This window comes from Poecilia mexicana, unplaced genomic scaffold (genome assembly GCF_051168715.1).
Source record: "Poecilia mexicana isolate PSO_F unplaced genomic scaffold, ASM5116871v1 scaffold_17, whole genome shotgun sequence".
NCBI lineage: Eukaryota > Metazoa > Chordata > Actinopteri > Cyprinodontiformes > Poeciliidae > Poecilia > Poecilia mexicana.
This window is the reverse complement of record NW_028263386.1, coordinates 15,138,439-15,161,764: the sequence shown is the minus strand read 5'-3', so window position 1 is coordinate 15,161,764 and position 23,326 is coordinate 15,138,439. Positions and strand designations below refer to the sequence as shown.

At 39.5% G+C, this 23,326-nt stretch overlaps 1 protein-coding gene across 1 annotated transcript in view; it reads right to left on the bottom strand.

Annotated features, from left to right (window-relative positions):
- The window catches only part of LOC106919801 (A-type potassium channel modulatory protein DPP6-like), an 80,740-nt gene extending 75,234 nt beyond the window's left edge, over positions 1–5,506 (bottom strand). The window contains exon 1 of the mRNA XM_088014816.1: positions 5,315–5,506. Within this exon, the coding sequence (XP_087870942.1) occupies positions 5,315–5,506 (192 nt within the window). The remainder of the gene's footprint in view (positions 1–5,314) is intronic.
- Positions 5,507–23,326: the final 17,820 nt, after the last annotated feature.

Sequence of the window (23,326 nt, the reverse complement as noted above, 5' to 3'; positions counted from 1 at the left end):
AGTTCTGGACCTGCCCTCGGTGGTCCTCCCGGTGGTATATGCCTCTAAAGAGAGGAGAACAGGAGGCATCCTGATTAGATCCCTGATTCACCTCACCTGATATCTTTCGACAGAGAACCAATGCCTCCACTCCCAGCTCCCGCTTCTCACCCTATGAATGAGTCCAGCGACTCTTTGGATAAAGCTCTTTTCAGCCACTCATATCCGGGAAGAAATCGGACGACCTTTCACAGATTACAGAGACGGGCAACGCTGAGCATCTGGTAGTTGAGCCTTGTCATAGCATGGGCCTCCGACCTGCTGGATGTGACACTGAGGTCTGGCACCATGTGGTCAGGTGGTGGTCCATTAGCATATTTTTATTCCTATTACAAGTCAATCTGTCTTTATCTTAATTTAGACCAGAAAACTGTGTTGAAAATGTGACTTTTAACCCTTATATACACCTTGTCTGAACAAGGCTAACAATGATTCAACCACATTCTATGCTGCTTAAACATAAGGCAGTGTCTTTCCAATGGTTTTTCAACACACATCTGCAGAAAGAGATCATAAATGGTTCGCACTAATTAGCCCCCTTTAACTGTATCGTGGCTCTAAGTTCTCTACTATTTGTTTTTTAATGAAGCATGCACACTTATTCAGTGCTTGCTGTTATGCATATGTCTGCTTTTTAAACAGCTGAGTATATGGAGGTGCAGTAGCACTAAGGATCACCCCTCAAACTGAATCCCACCCCCATGATTTCTGTATAACATGGACACATCAAACAGGTATCTCACTGCAGCAACCATAACAGGCAAGGTAAAAAGAGGAAATTAAAGTGCTTCTCTGGAATAATTTTGTTGTTTAAGACAACAGCCGTGGGGCAGAAAACAAGTCATTTATTTGCAGCGTGCCACCCTGACAATAAGGTGGCCCTGAGGGAAATGAGCTTTCACTAATGACTGCTAATAGTTACACATGGATACACAGCTGTCATTATTAAGTCACAAGCAGCGAGAGGTCTGTTGGAGAAAAAAGACTGCTTTATGTACAAAATACAAACAAAGGAGAAAATTGGGGCTGAAAAAAGCATTGTTATAATTATCATTCAGGAATGTCCACACAAGCTGTCAGAGACTTTTAGCACACGATCAAAAGAGGGATATATGATTTAGGAGCCTATTTGTTTCTATTCAGTTAACAAACCGGCAGGAAAAATATATATCGCTTGCTCACTTTTCTTCCTTTTTTTTTATCTGATTACTGTTTATTTCTGTCTTAAATTGATCCAAATTATTCTCTCAGTGGGACTTAATTAAAGAATGGTGATTAAACAGGTGAGAAAGAAAAATTAGATGCGTAATTGTTTTTATACGGTGTGGGGAAAAAAGTATTTGGAACGCTACACATTTCTTCTCCTTTTGCATTTTAATCTTCCTTCAAACTATTTCAATATCAGACAAAATCAATCGAACTAAACAAAGAGCAGTTTTCAAAAAAAGTCCATCCATCCATCCATCCATCCATCCATCCATCCATCCATCCATCCATCCATCCATCCATCCATCCATCCATCCATCCATCCATCCATCCATCCATCCATCCATCCATCCATCCATCCATCCATTTTCTTCCGCTTATCCGGGATCGGGTTCGCGGGGACAGCAGCTTCAGAAGGGAGGCCCAGACTTCCCTTTCCCCAGCCACTTGTTCCAGCTCCTCTGGGGGAACCCCAAGGCGTTCCCAGGCCAGCCGAGAGACATAGTCCCTCCAGCATGTCCTGGGTCTTCCCCAAGGCCTCCTCCCAGTGGGACGTGCCCAGAACACCTCACCAGAGAGATGTCCAGGAACCATCCTTACCAGATGCCCGAGCCACCTCAAATGGCTCCTCTCGACGTGGAGGAGCAGCGGCTCTACTCTGAGTCCCTCCCGGATGACTGAGAGCCCAGCCACCCTGCGGAGGAAACCCATTTCGGCCGCTTGTATCCGGGACCTCGTTCTTTCAGTCATGACCCAAAGCTCATGACCATAGATGAGGGTGGGAAGGTAGATCGACCGGTAAATCGAGAGCTTCGCTTTTTGACTTAGCTCTCTCTTCACCACGACGGACCGGTACAGCGTCCGTTTCACGGCAGAGGCTGCCCCAATCCACCTGTCGATCTCCCGCTCCCTTTTTCCCTCATTCGTGAACAAGATCCCCAGATACTTAAACTCCTCCACTTGAGGCAGGACGACCCCCCTGACCCGGAGAAGGCACTCTATCCTTTTCCGGCTCAAGACCATGACCAAGACCAAGACCAAGACCAAGATCAAAAAAAATATTCCATTTATTAGGGGGGAAAGCTAGCTAATCTAGCACTATGCGGAAAAGTAAACGCTATCAGGAGGAATTGATAACTGTGTTTATATCACTGTGGAAGATTATATTTTATTTTTTATTTCAGCTACTAAGGGGGTTTTCAAGCATAAAAGGTCTATCTCAGATCATCCAAAAGTATGTTCATTGGATTTAAGCCCGTACTTTGACTAAGCCATTTAGTTTAAATCATAATTTGAAACCAGTTGTTTGTATTTAATCAGTTTATCTTAAACTGATGATCTACAACATCTAAATGTGACATAAAAGTGAAGCACGAGTCATCTCTGAAGGTACAAATAGGTTTTAAACATCGCAGAAACTGACGTCGATCATAAAGGTTTCAAATATCAGCCCCAATTGTGAAGAAACAGAAATGTTTACATTTTCCAATGTTAATCCTACCATACAGAAAAGGTTAATGTAGGCAGGATCCTGTCAGAGCCCCTCAGGCTTTGATCTGTGGGCAAAAATATCTCAATGTTTAACCTTTAGGCTTGGCAGTTAATTAGGTTGTGTTTGCAGAAAAGGAAGCGAGGAGGAAAATAAACTGTTTGTAAAGTCTAACCTATCTGTGACTCTGGATTTAACACCAAACCCTCATGGATGCATACAATCAAAACAATTGATCAATTTCACAACAAACACAAAAAGTCTCTCAGAAGCCCAGAAAAACAACAACAAAAAACACATTAATAAAATATCACAATTGCTTGCAAAAAAGTAAGTTATTTTATATGTGTCCTTAACTTCAAATGCTGCTAAATTCAGATCAAAGAAAAGTGAATCCTGACAACTATTTTAGTTATTGTTTCTGCTTTTCCGTCCACAGTATGAATGACAACACCAGCAGTGTCTTAAATCTTTAACCAAGACCTGTTTTGGAAAAATGGAGCTCCATGAAATGGACTCCCCATCTCCGAAGGCACAAGGCAATTTCATGCTCCACCACAACTCCAGGGAACCTCAGCAGTGAATGTCACCTCAAGGTTAACAGCCTAAACTTAGGGAATATCTTGGAAGTCCAGCGGGGCAATAACAGCTGTAAAAATCCAATCTTAAGGTTGTTAAAGGGAAAAAAAAATAGTTTTAATGAGCCAGCATTGAAGGAGTGGAGAAAGGATCTTCCTTCTTTTTCTTTTTTTTTGCCTGCTCTGTGTCGAGCTAAGCCGTTCCTTTTGTTATTGATACTGACGGCTGCAGAGTGTGAGTACTCAGTCTGTTGCCAGCCTACTCACTAGACTAACAGGGATGAATAAATCAAAGGAGCATCAAAGATACATATTTGTTCAAGGCAGGAAACTTTTTTTTTCTCTGCAAACAAGCAGAGCAAACCAAAAACTGTCTGCAGTTTTGGTTTGTTGGTTGACACCAGGGATGGTTAATTAGTAAATACCTCTGCTCTATGCTCCATCGACCAGAAAGAAAGTTACAAAAAAGGTATTTGGATAAGAACAATTTTGATTGATCAAAAAATTTAATTAAAAGAATGCTTTTAAACTGTGCTTAGTAGAAACAGTCTAAGATAAAAACAAGCCTTATACAGATCTTTCTAAATGTATTCATACCCCCGATACAAACAGCCAACCCAAAGGAAAACCTAGAGTAACTAGTTGCCTTCAGACTTCACCTAATTAGTAAGTAGAGTGTAGCTGTGTGACATTTAATCTCAGTGAAAACACAACTGTTCTCTGAAGGCCTCAGATGTTTCTCAGGCAGATTAGTTAGCAAACAGCATCACGAAGAGCAAGGAACACACCCGACATGTCAGATAAATTAGAAAACTACAACTCAGACAAAGACAACTATTAGCTGCATGTTCCACCAGTCCTTTTTCAGCCTGTCTGACTGATCTTTAGATATTGTTTTGTAAAGAAAACTATGTAAAAGTTCAAAGGGTTATTGCAGGCATCTCATGAACCCAGCTGATAATTTCACTTTTACTATGTAAAGATCTTAAACTGCTTTAATTTTGTGGCTAATTGCATCTACATCCAAAGTAATATTCAAATTATACATGTACAACATTTCTAATTGATATTAGAAATGTACATCAAAGGTAACTTGATGTTTTTAGGCAAAACTTTTTGATTCATTGTTTAATGTGTCTTGTATATTTTAAACAATTTGCATTTATTGCTGTCATTTTTTCACTCTGTTTAAATAGCTTTTTTCAAATGTATGTACTTTTAATGGTGCAATGATTGTTTAAATTGTTTCTTTAGTATTGTTTTTTACCTTTATTTTGATTGTTATGTTCTTTCGTTAGTCTATGTAATCTGTAGAATGGATTACAGATCTGGATTGGAGTTTTTTTTATTATTTAGTTGAATATGTTCAGCCTTGTCATTTGTTTTAATTGATCCATACTCTGTTTGAAAGGTCTTCATAAGATCACTTTAGTTATTATTAAAATAAATACATACCAAATCCACACACTGCTCTGCAGAAGGGCACAAGGCCCTTTTATGTTGGTGCACTTCCTTCTCAGAAGTGCAAGTTATCTCAGAAAGCACACGCCAGAATATCAAATGTATTTTGCCTGAGCCCGGTGGATTAGTGTTAAAAATAATCCAGATGCCCCATATTTTCTAAACAAATCACGGAGTGATGTAACAAAAAAAAAAGAGAAGAGATTTCTGCCACTTTGAAGTACTGTGCAGCTTCAGGACCACGGGCAGCACCACAAAGAACTCCAAATAATCACAAACCCCCAGAAAATGCACACTTATGTGCACATGTTAAGAACTGCAACAAATAGAGTGAAGTAACTTGGATGAGAAATGATCCATGTTTAACTGAGAGACACACAAAGTCACCGCTCAAACCAACCACAAGGCAAGGACCTTTAGACTTATCTGCAAAAACATGTTTAAGTTTCACTGACTTTCTAAAGGGAAAACACCTAAAAAAGCACCTTTTGGGATCATTACAATCTGTCAGTATGGTGCAAATAAACAACAAGTGTCTTACATCCTCATCTTCCCGTAAGCACTTTTTCCTGTACTGGACGTGAGCTCGGCCCTCGGCTCCCTGGTGAGATGGATTGGTTCCGTTCTCCTCGTCTGCGACCTGTCCTCCAAGAAGGTGGCTGGCCTCAGGTGGGTGCGGAAACGAATTGGTCGTATTGATCTTCCCGGTGAATCTCTGATACAGCGAAGCCATGTCGGTGCTGCGTTTTCTTTTTAATCAGGTTTAAAAAAAAAAACACTTTACAGCATGGCAGGGTTGCAGATGAGTCTTGCGTTGTTCGTTTTGTATTAGTTTTTCGAGCGCTTTAGGAAGATGCGAAAAAGACAAAAGGGAAGGCAGTTTTACCTCTGATAAGATGAGAATGTTTGGCTTATTAGGCGCCCACAGATGGTATTGGCAGAGGACAAACAAAGTGATGAACCGATAATAAACTGAATCCTTTGTAGACGTCCTTTCCCCTTTGTCCAGGCGCACGGCGGATGGTCTCTTGAAGGTGTCAATAGTTGCCCTCTTTTGTATTCAGAACACGTTGTCTCCTGTCTTCAGTTTCCTGATGCCTCCTCACAGCCAGATAGCAGGCGGAAGTGCTGAGTTTCCATCAGATATTCGATCCTCAGCAGACCCGGAGGGATTGTCCAGAAAAACAAAAGAGCCGAAGATAATCATTCGTCTCTTTTGGCTCTAATTTTCCATCGCTGCTCTTATGCACAGGGAGGGAGAAAAAAAAAAAGTGTGAAGGACGCAGAGAGAGCCTGGCGGTATTCTTCCCAGACGCGCTCTGCATGAGAAGTGACCTGCACGGAGAGAGGAGCCGCTTTTGCTGCCGGGGGTCTGCGCGCCGCCGAACGCGCAATCACTCACCAATAGTGCTCTGGTTTCTCTGAATGCGCTTTCATTTAAATGCTCTGTTTAACAAATGTCATTTGTTAATGCTTTTACGTACGTGGGGGCTCGACTCTCCCCTCACCTCCCCCCCCCCTTTCTCCAAAACGATTGCACGTAGTCCCACAGGACGGAGCACGGGTGCCTCTCTGTGGCGCTAAGGGGTGATCACACACCTGGCAGGGACTCTACTTCGGGTGTAAAAACAAAATATGCTGTGTTTTTCCTTTACTTATTGTTTAATATAAATGCTGGTTCCAAAAGTATGCACATCTCTTGGACTTTTTGGCTTTGCGTAACAACCTCAAACGTTAAAATATAATAAAAATAAATAAATCTTGGGACTTTAATTGACAAACCATCACAAACTACCACTGAGTTGAGGAACATAAAACCAAGATGATGCCCGGTTTTCAGAATTTTTTACTTGAAAAATATGAAAAGTGTTGCATGGATTTATGTTCAGGCCCCTTAAGCCTGATCATTTATGCCCTTCAGAAGTCAGTTAATTAGTGGAGAACAAATGAGTGTCAATCTCTGTATAAACACATCTTTTCTGCCAACACATCGAAGGTCCTTGTTGAGTCCAACTGTGACCAAACAGCATTGTGAAGATTAAGGCACACACCAGACAGACCAGGGTAAATATGTTGAGCAGATTACGTCAAGTTTAAGGCCTAAAATAATATCCCAACCTGTAACAATGGCCCTTTAAACATCTCACAGATTTCAGTCCATCATGTGAAAACAGAAAGAGTATCACACAAATCTAAACCTACTAATACACTGCATGCACCTAAGCTGGCAGACGAGTCATGGAGCGTATTAATCTAAGAAGTAGAAAAGATTAAAAATACATGTTAAGATTTGGTGGAAAACTAACACTGTCCAGCAGCACACTGCAAAGGGAATCTGATCAAAGTTAATCGGAAGCTGGTTGGAGCTAAATGCAGAAGAAAAAAAAAAAAAAAACAGCTAAGAGGCTGTAAAATATATCACGTTTGTGGTTGTTACATGACGAATGTTATATAGTTCAAAAGGTATGAATACTTCCGCAAAGCACTGTAGGAAAAATAAAGTCCTATGAGAGTAAAGAAGAGATCAAACATCCTCCCAAAATAACCAGAAGTGGTATTTTTGCCTCCTGTGCATGTCAGCTAACATAAAATTGCAGTTGCATTGAATACTTGTTGACATCTTTTAATTGCTCCACACATCTCTTTCATCTGTTGTCATTTCAGTCAGCTCACACCTGCATGTCGTTCAGCTCAGAATACTGCAAGTGATTTGATGCTCAAAAACGCTCGCTACTATGTAGCTTTCTAATAACGGCTTTTACACGGGAAGGAAACTGTGGGGGGTGAGGGGGCTTTTTTTTTTTTTGGGTCAAAATGTTAGAATTTCTGCCATCCCTGTCATGAATGACCCAGGCCAACATCCAGGCAGCCTCTCACTGTGTGATGGCTCACAACCTATCACTCCACTCGAGCAGAGCTGTATTTCTGCCAAATAGGTCATCTTCACGGGGGCACAACTTCAAAAGCCGCACTTAAAGAGCAGCTCAAAAGACTTTTTGTTGAATGCCACTGCTGCGGGTCTGCCATTAGGTGAAATCAAGTTTACTTTGCAATCGTTCGCAGAAGGGGTTATTGAGATGGAGCAAGTGCAGCGGTGGGGATGAAAATATTCTGTTTTGAAGTGTGAACAAAGCGGGAGTTTCCATTAATTTTCTTTTATAAACGGTGAGTCGTCTCATGCTCCGTGAGGCTCACCGATTCTGAGACTGAATAATGAATGGAACCCAAGTAAAAGGAAATGGGTATAGAATACAGAATATATACGTTTGAAACACAATAACAAATCCTCCTATCATCCTTCCTGTTGCTTAAACCAATTTCCCCTTGATGCATCAAAGTGTTTACATTTCTCTGTATGCTTGTGTTGTTTTGAGGACTGAACATCTTTTGGCTTCCTGCTGTCTCCCCTAACCACACTCCTGTTCCCTGTCATTATTTGTTCCTCTGGTTCATAAATGCCTTTCTCAGGCCCGTGCGCCCCTGGGAAATAGGTCCGAGCCACTTGACATCCACCTCGGCCTCTCTGATAGATGTCCTCCAATCTCCCTCACCTTGTTGGGGAGCTATTGTGAACTGCCTGACTGCGTTAACGCTCCCCTCAGGACCGAGCCAGGGAGCCAGAGCTCAGCTTGACTTCCCTATCGCCGTGTAACAGATGGAACAGCAGGCTGAAGCTATGTACTCTCACAAACACCGCTGCAGTCAAGTTCTGCATTACGGCTGGTGGAATATTTGGAGAGGCTTGTAATGAAAGCTATAAAAACGACGACGGCAGCGGCTTGTGTAATGCCTCTGCGGGTAGCCGACGGCGGCGGTTGAAGCTGGAACAAACTACGACCTGTGCAACAGCGTAATTAAATTTCCTGCACACACCAGATGCATTTTAATCTGAGTGATAAGGTGCGGGATCTAAAAGCTTTATGACACGGCAAGTGAGGGCTTTATGAGGCTTTTCAATACAATGAATTCCCCGGGGGTGAGTTAATTTTCTGTTGCAGTGAAATATTCATACAAGTGTTACTGGGAAATCTACTCCAGGACTGCAAAAAAAAAAAAGTAACGTTTTCTTCTAATTCTTGAAATCAAATGATGGTGTGTGTGATCACGTTACTGTTCACAAGCAAACTTAGATCTGACTTTTAACTTAGAAAGTATTGCTTTCTTTCACCTTGAAATTCCCTTGCCAGACTCTTAAATCCAGTGAAGGAAGCCTTTTATTTCTCTAGTTGGTGTCCCAGATTCTCCAAAATATGAAAAAATACTTTGCTCTTTGTTATTGTGCATTCTATTTATGTGAAAGCTGAGAAAAACCCACAATTTGTTGTAAGAAAATATTGTTTGAACTGTCTGCTAGGTTATGTCTGTGTTTGTCTGTTTATGTGTAAAGCTGTCTAAGATTTCTGTTTTCTTCCATCGACGTTGAACGTGAGTTAAGAGCTGAGTTATAGATTATTTCCATTCGTTCCCCTGGCAGCTCTGGTGTTGGACGCTGACAGGTCCAGGAGTTTCTAAAACTTTGAGTTCCTCCTCTGTTTTTTCTCTCTTCTCTCGGGCTAAATAAATAAGCTGTAAAACTCATTTTCTTTGACTCCTGAAAGACCATAAACTCTGGATAAATTATAAACCTCTTTACTAAGAAAAAAAAAAACACTTTTACAGTAACAGTTGTGTAGATTAGTTTTGATTTATCACTGTTAGATTAGATTAATTACTCACTCCCACTTCCCTTTTATTCTTTTAATGGTCTTTAGTTGATGTCTTCACTTTAGTGATGATTCTGCAAATGCGGAATTAATTTTCAAGTTGCGAGGGCAACTTTTGATGTGGAGACTGATTGCTTTATGAACATTAAGGTCATTTCATGTACTTTAACTATGCCCCAAAAAATGACAGATAATATGCAGGCCGCTGCATAAACATTTTTTTTTTTTTTTGCAGAGAAGACAAAGTTAAGTTATAAAACTTTGAAAAACATTATTAGCAATGTTCAATATCCAATAACATAAAACACAAGATAGTGTAATACACTTACAGCAGGCACATTGATAAATTTTGCATAAACTGAAATGACCCTACTTTGGCCTGTTTTGATTTGCATGCAGCTCAGCACAACAAAATGACACAAATTAATTAGACGGGGGGAGAAAACAGATCAATCAGGTCGTGTCTGCAGGGACTATAGTAATATTTAATTTCCTCTGAACATCCCTCAGATGAACAAGAAAATTACCAAACCCTCTCGCTACACGTCGCTGATATATTGGCTTTCCAGCCCACCATAATCACATTTCTGCACAATTTTCCATTTGATATTAGGTGGACTCTAATGATTTTCCTTAATGCTGAACTGAGGCAAGAACTTTTCTTTTTTTTTTTCTATCATCCTTCGGCATATGTGTCGGATTATAGTCTCTTCTGTACTCCAGCCTGGACACATGGACTCTTATCTTCACTGTCCCCAGTTTACCCTCAAACGTGGTGGAAGTGAACATAAAAACACCTAAATTGTGAAGTCAGTCAGTTGCATCCAATTGTCAGAGTTTAATGATGCCTGTTCCTTCACAAGGGTACAAAGAATTAATTTTATTAATGATAGAGTAACAACGGAGTACAACTTTCAGCTGTTTTAAAGAAAGAAAATATTTTTTTTTTACTTGCTTATTTCAAAAATGCCAACAAAACCACATTATGTGCAAAAAATATAAACAGCTCGCGGTCTCAACCCCGACAGCCCTCCTCTCCACAAATTCAAATTATTTTCTTGACAAAAACACCTGTCAAATGGAAATGTGTCAACAGGATGTGCAGCTGCTTATCGGGAACTCAGAAAATTATGGAGAGAGCTCTCTCTTACCTTCCATATAGATTCTGCAGTGCTTGGAGAAGTGGATGTAATTTGTGAAACAAGCAGATGAAAAGGAAGGAGTTCTTCTCACTCACCATAGCCGGTCTGCTTTCAACAATTTCAACTCAAAGATCGTGATCCAAGGAAAGGGTAAAAGCAGAAGGCTAAGCTACACAGTTCGCGGCATGACTTTGGCAGATAGCGCTAGCAATAAGTCAGCATCAAGACCATTGAGGCGATCGCAGCTGTTGGTTGTGAGCACCGGTTTTTCTATGTCTTCTGGAGTATGAAACATCTGTTGACATAAGCAGTTTTCCAAATAAATCAATGACTGCTCTTTACAAACGTTCCCCTCGCTTTTTTTCCCCATGATAAATAGCTGCAGCAGTGACACTTTTCTCAGTGCCTGAGCTTAATAAACAAAGTCTGCATGTACACATTTTAACATCCCCTTCCATCCACGTCTGTAGCTTTAGCTTCAAGGGATTAAAAGCACTTGATGCTGAGGCAAAATGAACTGCGGACCGACTTATTGAATCTGAGAGGTAATATTTTCACAGCTACTATAATGTGGGTTAACCCAAAATATATGAAGAAGAGTGAGCTGCTTCCAAACAATCACAGCATGAATTGCTAATGACAAGTATTTTGCTGACCAGTTTGAGGGATGTAAGACAATACAGCTTGCATCTGGCTGAAAGAGCAATAATGCTGGTCAGAACAGGAGCATAAATCACATCTGCCAGAGTTCTTTTAAATACCTGGGCAGCATCCTTATCTAATAATTCAGTTCAACTTTGTTTATTTATATGGCACCAATTCACAATTCATGTCACTTCAAGACACTTTAAAAAAAAATCCAATTCAAGCCAATTATATCTTCTATTTGATCCTAGTTATCAAAAACAATGTTGTCATGTTTAGTTTATTATTCAAGTTGGTTCAAAGATGTTTCCATCTAAGTAAATCCAGCAGATTGCATCAAGTCATTGATTTGCAGCATTCACTCTTTCTGGACAAGCATGTGGTGACAGTGGACAGTTGCTTGGACAACAGACTCCTCATTACCAATATTTCTCCTGATTTCTCCTCCTAACTTGACAAATAAATCTTTAACTCGTGCACTCACATTTAACAAGGGAGACTTTGCTGTTACTTTTTGTTTGGTTTGCCTTTTTATATATGTATTAATACCACACTTCAATGTTCTGTTTATAAGATCACTTTTAAGCAAATGTTTGTCTTACACTTGGTTCCCTTGCACTCAGGTTTTTTCTTAAAGGAAAGGAAATACAACTATTGTGAGCTACAAGCTCGAAGACAACCAAAAATGAAAAGTTGTAAAAAGCATGCAACAAGACCATTTATCCAAAACAAATGCATGCGATAGTTTTGAAAGGCATATATGAAGCAGTAATCATGAAGCTCTAAAACAGGAGTTCTAATGTATGAGCAAATAAAAAGCGCATCCCAAATGCACGTTTGCATGACGGCACGCTTACTCAAGCAATACAAACCCACGAACATGGAGATCGATCCTTTTTTTAAATTGATTTCATCAAAGTTTTTCTGCAAGTTAATGAAAATAACAAGATTTTCCAGCAGATGATATTTATAACTTACAATAAATCCATAATTTTCTAAGCCCTGTGTGCATTTATTTTATTTTTTTTATTTTGCATCAGCATGTTGCCTGTTGGAATCTTATCTTCCACGCAGGATAAGTGCAACATATTCCAAATGAGTAGGAGCTATGCACTGAGCCCAAATTGAAATGGCAGAAGATAAGTCAGCGAGGAAATGGAGTTTAATTCTGGCTGATGTTGTACGAATAGACTTTGACTGGCTTTTTTTTTTTTTTAAGGGAAGTTACAGACGACAGCTGTGGATGGTGGTGGATGGTGAGGAAGAAAAACTAAGAAAGAGGGAGAGAGCGACCAGAAAGAAGAAAAAAAACAATTTTGTCATTTGTGAGGAAAGGAAGTATGCATAACCAAGGGATGGGCATGAAAGTGTTTGTGATGAATGAAATGAAAAAGCTTGTATTGCTAGAGTGAGGCGCAATCTAAACTATTCTGCATCTCCTGATTTTTCAGTTGCAAACAGCTCTTTTGGTTTTCCCCTTGTGCCTTGAAAAATATGTTCTCTGATATAAACAAATCCCATCAATATCGCACTGCTGCTCTGTCTGAGATAGATTTTTCTTTTAGCTTCAAAGCTTATATACCAACAGCAAAAACACTTCCAGGAAATTCTCTTTAGTTATTCCAAACTTCCTCTGTGCATCAATTACACCCTGTTTGTCTGCCAAAACGAGACCAATGCTTAGTCTAAATTTCTCAAAACAAAGAATGAAAGTGTGGTTTAATGTTTCCTTTAACGTCTCAAGAATTGTATTACACAAACCCCTTTCATTCAATGCATGCGCGCAACTACGCGCAACTTTTGCCCAACATGTCCAGTCCTCGCTCACATCATTAAGTGGCGGTATCACAAAGAATAACAATGAGGCGGGTAGGTGTTCTCCACAGCATATGTAACCAAGCCTTCATTAGAAGTCGGCACTGGAAAGCAAATTTAAACGACAAGCGTTTGTCAATCAGGATCCTCAAAGGGGGACACCGGGACCCACCGCTCTCCTCCTGCCTGTCCACTTGTTATCAAAAACAGCCAGCAGCCTTTTTTCGTCAGCAGCAGGAGACTCACCCATAAATACAGACATTCCCCCACAGCGTGCCGTGCATGCTAAAAGGGCCCCTTACCCTTCTGGAAGAAGTACTGGTGTCTATCTTCAGCTGGGTGGCAATGAGGACGGACATGTTGAGAAGTGCCAATCGCAGTCCCCTCTTCCTGCTCTCCCACCTTTTGTGCAGTGAAGTTTGGGGGCTGCTGGAGGTGTCTGAGACACCACCCCTCCTCTCTCCCTCTGTTCCTTCAACTCCAGCCCTCCCCTGCAGCTTACAAGCAAGGGATGACCTGGGGGTCCAGAAGCCCAACCACAACACTTTCCTTCCTCTGCGCCGGGTGAATCAATCACACACACGCTGGCATTGCCTACACGGGAGGGGAGGGGGGACGTTGACGGGTTTAGGATAAGAAAGAGGGAAGAGGAGGAGGTCCGTCTCATCTGCTGAGGCTGCTCCAAACACTACTTATCTCTCTGGTCCTTACGACTCCCCCCGCCCCAACACTCCTCTTTTTTCAGCTTTACTCTCACACATAATCGTAAACTCTCTTAGCAAGAGTTTTCACAGAACAAAATGGAGTTCAATGTGAGAAAGCCTTTCTTTCTCCCTCCCTTTCCTCTACACACACACACGCACACACACACACACACACACGCAAACACGCACTCAGTAATGGGGCTCTAACCATCACAACCAATACTGCATACTCTGCATTTTTCCCTCTGTGTATGCGCGTCCTGGTTGTTGTGTTTTCCAAATGCTGGTGTATGCACATAAAAAAAACAGATCAATTCAGCTGGTTTTGCAGCTGGGTTTTGATTAGGCACAAGTAATATTTATGCCGCCTGTCCTCCACATCATAAAACACGCCTCCTCCCTTCCTTCTCCCAGTCACACACAGCCACTCATCAAGTCATGCTAACAGGACAGGAACCTGGCAAAGGAAACGCATCTGATTTATACATGTTGCATTTATGTCTTGTATATTGAAATTTCCAGGGATGAAGTTGACTAAGCGACTCATTCATCTAAAATTATGCCACCGCCTTAAGAGATGAAGAAACAAACGTTTCTTAATGAAAACTCAAAAATCACTCTGCCTCTTTGGAAAGTGGAAATGTTGGAGGCTGCTTGGATAAGCGCTGATAACTCATTAATTCAAGAGCATATATCAATATTTTTATAACTTTTAATTACCTGCAGGCTTACAGCTTGAATGCAGTTAGGAGAAAGTCACACGCCTCTCATGGAGATGCATAGAATGGAGAAAAATGTAAGAGAGCATAAAGGAAAAGTAAGTTGAGAATCATAATTTCATACGCGACGTCGTACTTGGATATTAGCATATAACACAATGGGTGTCCACGATGAAAGTAGTAGTAGCAAATTCCTCTGCTCAAATTCAGGTTAAGAAAATGAAGATTTATATGGCAATTTATCCAGTGCGGAGGAGAAAGTCAGAAAAAGTCTTGCCTGCTAAGCTTGTGAGAGCAGTAGCTTAGAGAATCAAACAAACCAACACTTTATGCACGCATTTAAAAGACTTTATGTTGTGTCCCATATTGAAAAAGACAACTTGAGGCTAAATCTGTAATTTGAAATGCCAATGGACCAATTCAACATGACTTCTGGTGTGTTTTAACACAGCATTGTTAATTTGTCACTCATAGGAATGCATCAGTGCAACCTGGACTATAAAAAATGTGACTAGAATAGCCATAATTTATGTTAGCAAGCCATGCAGAGATTCAGTGATTCTCAGTTTTCTCTGCATCATCCTGGTTTTATACACTACAGCAAATTAAGTTGACAAATAAAAGTAAGTAAAATTTATTGACATCGCACTTTTCCCACCTAAAGGCAACAAAGTGCTTCGCTGAAGCAATATACCGACATTCACAAACCAAAAAAAAAAAAAAAAAAAATCCACAAAAACTAAAGATTCCAATTATTTCCTAAACCTGCAGCAAAATGTTTATCACAACTGAGAGACTTTCTGGAGAAATCTGTCTTCGTCATCTGTTTACTTTCCCAGACATCACCAACCTTTCTTGCTTAGATGATTTTAGTAGCAGACTACAACTTACACTTGCTTTCTGTGTAAAACAAACAGCCACACATCCATAACAAATATTCACATTAAAATGTATTTTAATGTGTGTCCTGTGCACAACTGTAGCACATCAGACACTGCATGGATGTGGCTATAATTTTCTTTTTTTTTCTTGGAGTTAGAATAACTTATCCGGTTTGAAAACAATGGAGTGGGCGATCATGACTTGTTTACGTTACACTGTTTCAAAATTTGTAGGTTTTATGACACTGAAATGTGACATTTGCCCTTCAAAATGTGGTTTTAAAAATGGGTGAGTCACAAAGCTTCCCACAGACACACTCTCTCCTTCACTCTCAGCAGAAATGGACTCAGAAACCAAATCACTCCTCAGACTGTTGCTGCCATTTAACCATTTGCTTGCGCATTAAATAAGCCTGGAACAAGAGAGCCCAGACCAAAGTGGGGACATTAAATCCTTGCATATTGCAAAGTGCAACCTGGACTTTTAACACTCCCATACAGAAGTTGTATAATTTTATGGCCATGAGCAAAATGTTCACTATTTCAGCGTGACCTTCACAATCACTCAGCGAAAAAGTGAATTACAATAAAGTTTGAGGCGCCAAACTTTTTTTATTTCACGGACAGCGGCATGTTTTATACCCTTAACTGGCTTGGGGTTTCACAGCACCTCATAAATACTTTTATATAAAAAGTCAGCCAAATCTCTTATAGCAGGAATCTCCCTTCCGCAGCTGCAGCAGTTTATCTCTAATGGCTGATGGGTTCATATTTTACGTGCTTGATTCCAACACCTACAACAATCACTCAACAGCAGCTACGGCTGATAAATAACCCTGCGTATTTACAGATAGGCCGTATAATCACAGAACATAAGACAATAAAAACATAGAACGAGCAACAGCTGCGCTTTTCTTTTTCTCTGTAAAAAAAAAATAAAAAAAGGCTGTCATGTAAAGACAAGATAAAGATGAGCTGAAGTTCTTATTTGCATGCACACCACAAGAGATTAGGTCCTCATCACAAAGAGTAATTGCCCAGTTGTCTGTATGGGGAATAATAAAGTCTTTGAGTTCATACAGGACATGGTGGTTATACTTAGAGCCACCGCTGGTAACAAGCTGATTTTATGCCGCCGCGTTCCCTCCCGAGGCCTTTTAAACAAGCTCTGCTTTGGTCATCCTCTTTATTCATTTTTGCCACATTAACGGCCCTGACACACACTTCCATGATTATGAATATCGCCGGCTCACAGTAAGTCACTTTAATTGCAATTAGTGTAAAAGGTCAGCGCGGTTATTGCGCCAAAGCATGGAGGTGACGGGCCATTTTATCATACTGACAGAACATTAACAATTCACAGCCTGGATTTATTTGTGTTTGTTTTTTTGTTTTTTTTGCCCCTCGCGTCGCCACCTGCAGTACTTCTCTTTAGGCTGATTCCCACGGTGTGGAGCTGCTGTCAAAGCATTTTAAAAATTCTTAAATGTATGGGAAAGGAATCTGTTCCTATTCCCACTTAAGAGATTCAAAGTAGTCTTGCTTTGCTTTTTTATTAACATACCTCGCCTAAAAACTGAGTCAAACTCTCACCATCTTAGAACGCTTTTTAGAGTTTGGATGCTTTTTCACTCCTTTTAGGACAGTCCTTGTGTTTTCTTTACAAAACATTTGCTGAACATTGATGTCTTTGGCATAATTGACGGAGTTTACCAAAGGAAAGCATCAAAGTGCATGCATTAAATATCCATGTACATTTGAACTTTTTTTGCATTTTAATATTTTAAAATCACAAACTTCAGTTTCATTTATTGATTTCTGAAATGATTGACCAACACAAAGCAGAGCATAAAGTGGAGGAAATGTTATGCATATTTATTTATTTTTTTTTACAAATAAAGAACTAAAATTAAGTGTGCTTTTACATTGCTCTACCTTGAGCTTTGAGTAGCCAGTATCACTCAGTCAGTATCACAGTGATAGAAATTGCTCCACTTTGCAATCCCTCAATATAACTAGAAAAATCACAGCAAAACAATGTAAAAAGCAAAGTGAATATGTCAATATGTATACAATACGTGTTGTTGCCTCTGACATAAAATTCACTCCAGAACAACCCACATAATCCACACAGACAAAGAAGTCAAATTAATCATTTACAAAAAAAAAAAAAAATACATAAAAATTTGGTGGAAAATGTATTAAATACTTTGCGGAAAGCCTTGTATGGCAATGAAAACTTAAATAGCCTCATCTAACCAAACTAATTTCCTTCCAGCAGTTAACAGCGTTTTTCTTTTTGTTCGCAGCAAACTTTAAACAGCCTTCGACAGCCTTTTACTTCAGCAAGTCTTACGCTGTGATTGTGCAAAGAGACCATTGTGGTTAAGAGCGTCACCAGCTGTTTTAATGGGAAGCAAGTTATTTCAAGGTCTTTCAGAAGCTCTTTGAGAGTTCTTGCGGGCTACTTCAACTTTTTTAATGATTCTTTTGAGTCCTCTGTCAGTAAGCTCACGTGGGGTGCCTGATTTCTGGTGAAAGCATGTTATTTCAAAATGCATGTCCTGGAACATTCAGAGGTCTAGAAATGCAGCTGTTATCATTGGCATGGGCATTTTTTTGAGGTTGAAAGACGTTTTCTGGAGTTATCTTAAAAATTTTCAACAATGACACCACTCCGTAATTTGTTGGTAATGAGAAACCTTTTCGTGGTCCATCATTTAACATTAAACCTGATACTGATTTGCATAAAGCAAATGACTTGGTATTTCGTTTTCCTTAAAAGGTTTTTATTACTTTCTTCATTTGTTCAATACTTATTAACTGTGTACATGTTTTTAACAGATAACTTCATTTGTGGATTAATTTCATTTGATGTCCTTGTATTTGTGGATAACTTGAATTGTGTGACTTATCAAAGGCTTCATTGGGGATATGTAAAATGAGAAAAACGTTAAATTGTTCGATTCTTATTTTACCTGCTGTTTGTTCAGTCCATTTAATCGGTATAAGGAGTCCACAGGTGCATCATTTAATCTCAGTTAGTAATTTACAACATTAATGATGAAACAGCGTCACAAAGACAGAAATACACCAGACAGATTAGGAACAAAGTCATAGAAATGCTTCAAGGATTTTTAGTTTCTAAAGCAACAATCACAGATGTGAGCACCTCATGATTTATTGTTCAAACCTTGATCTGAAAATAGAAATAAAACGGCACATTTTCAAACCAAAGAGACATGGTAGTCAGCCTAAACAGAAATGATGTGCAAGGAAAGAATTAAAGGCCACCCAGCCTTTGTTTTCCTGTTTAACTGAGCTGAAGCCTACAAGGAAAAGTGAACTTTGCACGCAAAGTTAACGTTGCACATTTCCCTTAACATAATCTCTACGGCAAACACTGCAGTGATTTCATCATGCCGTGGGGGTACTGTTTCTTTAAAAGAGACAGGGAAGCTTGTCAGAGTGATTGTTAAAGTGAATGAAACAGAACATTCCTGGAAGAAAACCTTTTAGAAGCTGCAAAAGAATTAAGACTCAGACAGAGGTTCATCTTTCAGTCGACCAAAGACCTTAGACATACAGCCACAGATACAATAGAATGGTCAGATCAAAGCATAATTACAATAAATCCATTTGATAATATGTGTGAAAATCGGAAAGACGTAAAGCTTCTTTCATTTCACAAATATGTAAAATGTTGTCTTGATCAACCACATTTCACTAAAGCAAAATAAAATATCTTAAACTTTGTGGTTATAATAGCAGAAGGCTGTTGCTTTTCATCAGTGATTTACCTAACAAGTTTACTCCTTCAAAGACACAAGAACTAATATTTAGTGTTGTGAGAATACTAAAATGCTAAATCTTGAATTTTTTTTCTTTTTCTAAAATGTGTGAACTAAGGAATGGTATGAATTTTAAACAAGCAAAATAGACCACTTAAACACCAATAATCTTAAAGACGACTTTAAAAGGCAAGCTATTCAGAAATGTAAATGTAGTTCCCCTGTGTATGCTGTTGTCAATTTTGAGTGCACAGTTTGTGCCGAGTTTACATTTTGACTTCAGAATACTCCGATATGTCTTCAGCCCCGGTCCAGTCTTGACCTTCAGGCAAACTGGAGTGCCCTTCCCTTGCTAATCGAATCAAAAGCTCCAAGCAGCCAAAACTCCACCCAAAGACGCTGCTCTATTTAGTATGCTCTCCGGCTCCAGCTCAGGGCAGGGCAGTGGTGCAAAGATATGAATAGAAAACACATCGACATTTGTCAGAATAGGAATGAGTCGAAGTGTGCATGCTTATCAGCCTCTGCTGTGTTTGTATCATCCAGATGCAAGAGCCCAGCCCCCGCACCGCAGTACCCCCATCCCTCAAGATGAGCAACTATCTGGTCATCTGTCACAAGTGACAGGGACAGAAGAAGACCTTCGCCCCCGGGATCAATGCAGGAGCATGATAGGGTCTGGGATTAAAAGCCTTAGGTGCCACAGGGTAGCCAGGAGCTGCAGAACCTGGAAAGTTTTTGTAAACAAGGCTCTCATCTGTGCCAGAGCCTCCCCAAGGAGCCAAAACGCAGCATTGCAGTTAGTGGTGACAAATGACTGCTGTTGAGTGGTGTTGTCCCTTTCTACCTGATTGCTTCTCTGTCTACAAATTTCATTCCATTGAACAATGTGCTATTTTTCCTGGCTGCATTATCACCTTCATTGCAGACATTGGGCAGAATAGGCAGATGGTATCGAAGTAAGCGCTGTGTTTACGTGCACTTGAGGAAAGAGGAGTCATTCTGTAATGGTTACTATGCTGCTGCAAAGCAATACAAACATTCAAATTGCATTGGTTCAATGCAGAAGAACTGAAGACTCACCTGATGAATGCTGAGAGCTTTGGAAAGGCTGTTCGTTGGTACATTGTAGCTCCACCCCAGAGAAGCTCAGGGCTCTGAGTCCTTGAGCCACTCTTGACTTGATACAAACTGACTGAAAACTAAAAACTAAACTCGTGGTCTAGGTTTTTTTTTTTTTTTTTTTTTCCTAAAGCAAAAATTACCAAATCCACCATCAAAAAAAGTGCTACAAAGTATTAACAAAACCTTGTAGATGTTCTCATAAAGATATGTGCTGCAAGGCATTTGTGCCCGACTACGAGACAGTACAACAGAACCGGCTTCGCCTCCAGACTCATGCCTCCTGGCCTCTTAATAAATGTAAACAGCGAAAATCCCTGTGGAAACCCGCTGCCATTTAAAATGTCAAGTTGTCCTCCATCCAGCAAGACTGACAGCTCAGAAATAACACTGGAAAATAAGAGAGAGTATTTTGTTTTGAAGATCCAAAATAAAGCCAATCATTTCAGCAAGATCTCATCCAAAAATAGCAAACAGTGACTTTAAAGTCATTCAGCCGAAGGTTGTGGCTACAGGTTCATTCAGTTTTAACAGCAAACGTGTCTTGTGAGTGTTATCTACAGTAATAATTCCTTTACCTGTTAATGGAAAAAGTGAGTTTGTAAAACAAGCAAATAAAATCACCAGTGGTGGAAGTCAAAATAAATGAGGTCAAACTGAAAATATTCAAATCCATAGTGTAGGGCAGAGTATAAGCAGATATTAAACAATCAATAGGCAGCGATGTTGCTGTGTTTCAGCTTAAACTTCTATATGTCTACACTAAATGATTAAGACTGACACTGAATATAAGTTTGATCAAATCAATTAAATACAGTTGGTTTTTTTTTTAAAGATTTTCTTGATCTAGTGGTCTTTATTGAAAAGTACATAGAAAGGAAATAGGAAGGAGAAGAGAGGAGGAAGATGTGCGGCGAATGGCAGCTGCCCATGTTGCACCTCTAAGCCACCAAGAACCCTCACTGACTATACACTGGTTAATATCTGCTGCTGCACCGATTGCTGTTTTCTGGAATAACTTGCCAGTGGAATTTTTTTTTTTTTGCATTAAATATTAAGAAGGTTAAAAATCATTTTTAACATGGTGCTTTTTTCCACACACGTTCCTTTGTTCATTTTTTTATGTCTTTTGGAAGATTCCTCTAGCTTTTTCATCAAATGAAATGCTGTCTTTAAATGCGTTCATAAATGTATCTTTGTTCAGTTTCTTGATTTCCAAAAGAGCTTCAGGATATATTAAAAACGTTTTAGTTGACACTTGATATTCACCCTCTGATAATCAATGACAGATAATAAATTACTTACATAACAAATAACTTGAAACGGAATAAGTAATGAGATCTGATTTTGTCTTGAGCGGCAGCATTACTGCATCAGTTTAATTTTATCATGTAAGAAGCAAGAGGAAATAAAAGGGAGAAAAAGAGCCAAAGGAAATTAATGTGGGCGTATTTTATATAAGTTAACAATAATAGTCTTCGTAAAAAAAGGAGCTATCTTTTTCTCCTTATTTTTTTCAGCAAAGAAACCCAACTAAATGATGCGTAACAAATTTAGGAAATATATTCATGCTCTTATTCCAGAAGCTGTTCTGTCCTGAGAGACGGCTGAGCTGTCCAGAAATCCCAGTCACACTTAATGATTTTTTTTTCTATGCAAATTGACAGGAGATTATGGAAGAATATTCTAAGGTATCTTTGAAGACTAAAATTGGTCTCAGAAACTCCAGAAGTCAGGGCTTCCGTGGCATTAAGCTGTGAGTGGTGTGACCAGATATAGGTGCGAGGGCGGAGTTTCTCCTGAAAGTGGTTAAATATGTTTGAATAAATCTGATTTGTGCAGCGAGCAAGAAAGCCATGATAACGGCGTGGTCTCTCCAGCAGAGGGCAGGCTAACTCTAACCTGAACTGTTCTTCAAAGAGCCCTTTAACGTCATGTAAAGACAGTTTGGCACCGACAGACTACAAAAGCCAAGAAAGAACTTCACACACACAACTTCAAGGAAAAATACATGTTATAATGAATTAAGTGGAAAAACAACAATCTACCTATTCTATTCATTAATATTAGTATATATCACTTTAAAAAGATACAAGTTAAAACAACCCTTACAACATTGTTATTGTAAATGCAGCTCTCCATAACATATGATATGCTTTCCTTGTAGTGACATCAACCAGACGAAATTGTCATAAAGATTCCCCAGAGCATCACTAGAAAGAAACCTGATTTTATGTATCAGCATATTTTGCCCCTTTTGAAATGACAATCGATGTGACTTCTGTGTAATATGAGTTACCTTCCATTTTGTGAGTTGGAAATGACATTATAGCAGAGCTTTGCTGAACCATTACTGGAAACACGAGAGGGGGAAATAAAATATCGTTTTTTCCCCCACAGTATGTTCATTTGTTATGTTTTATTTTGGGTCAAAAGAAAGGGAGAGAAATAAAAATAAGTATACCTAAACGAATTGCTGGTGTAGAGCTACACAATTTTAAAAAATTTGTATCATTTACAAACATTATCATAAATTAAAAGTAAAGCTGCGAATTAAGGTTTTGTTTTCATGTCTTAGAAGAAGTTGCACCAGAAAGCGATTTCCCCCCCTCCCTTCCCCACACACACAAATAGTCACAGAGCCTTTTTCTGCTGAATCGGAACCAAAAAGTTTCAGCAAGTAAAGATAAAAACGTTTTACTCCTTCATTCCAGCACATACTACTCTCAGAAAATCTCCTACAGTCTTTTTAAGAACAAAACCGTGTCAACGCTGCATTTCTAGAGAGTCTGATCGTCCTCTTTCACTGGAGATGAGATGCAGCGATTTATCAGCAAGATTTTTATTTTTATTTTATTTATTTTTTTATTTTTTTAAAAATTTTTTTGTCATACAGTGGATCTTAGATCAATGCATACAAATTAATTCCCAGCTAAATTGATATGCATCTTACCGTGTCTCCTTTGGGGGATCCCCTGCGGTAGTTTCCCGCACCTGCTGATGAGTTCATGGTCCTACCTAAAACCCCGTC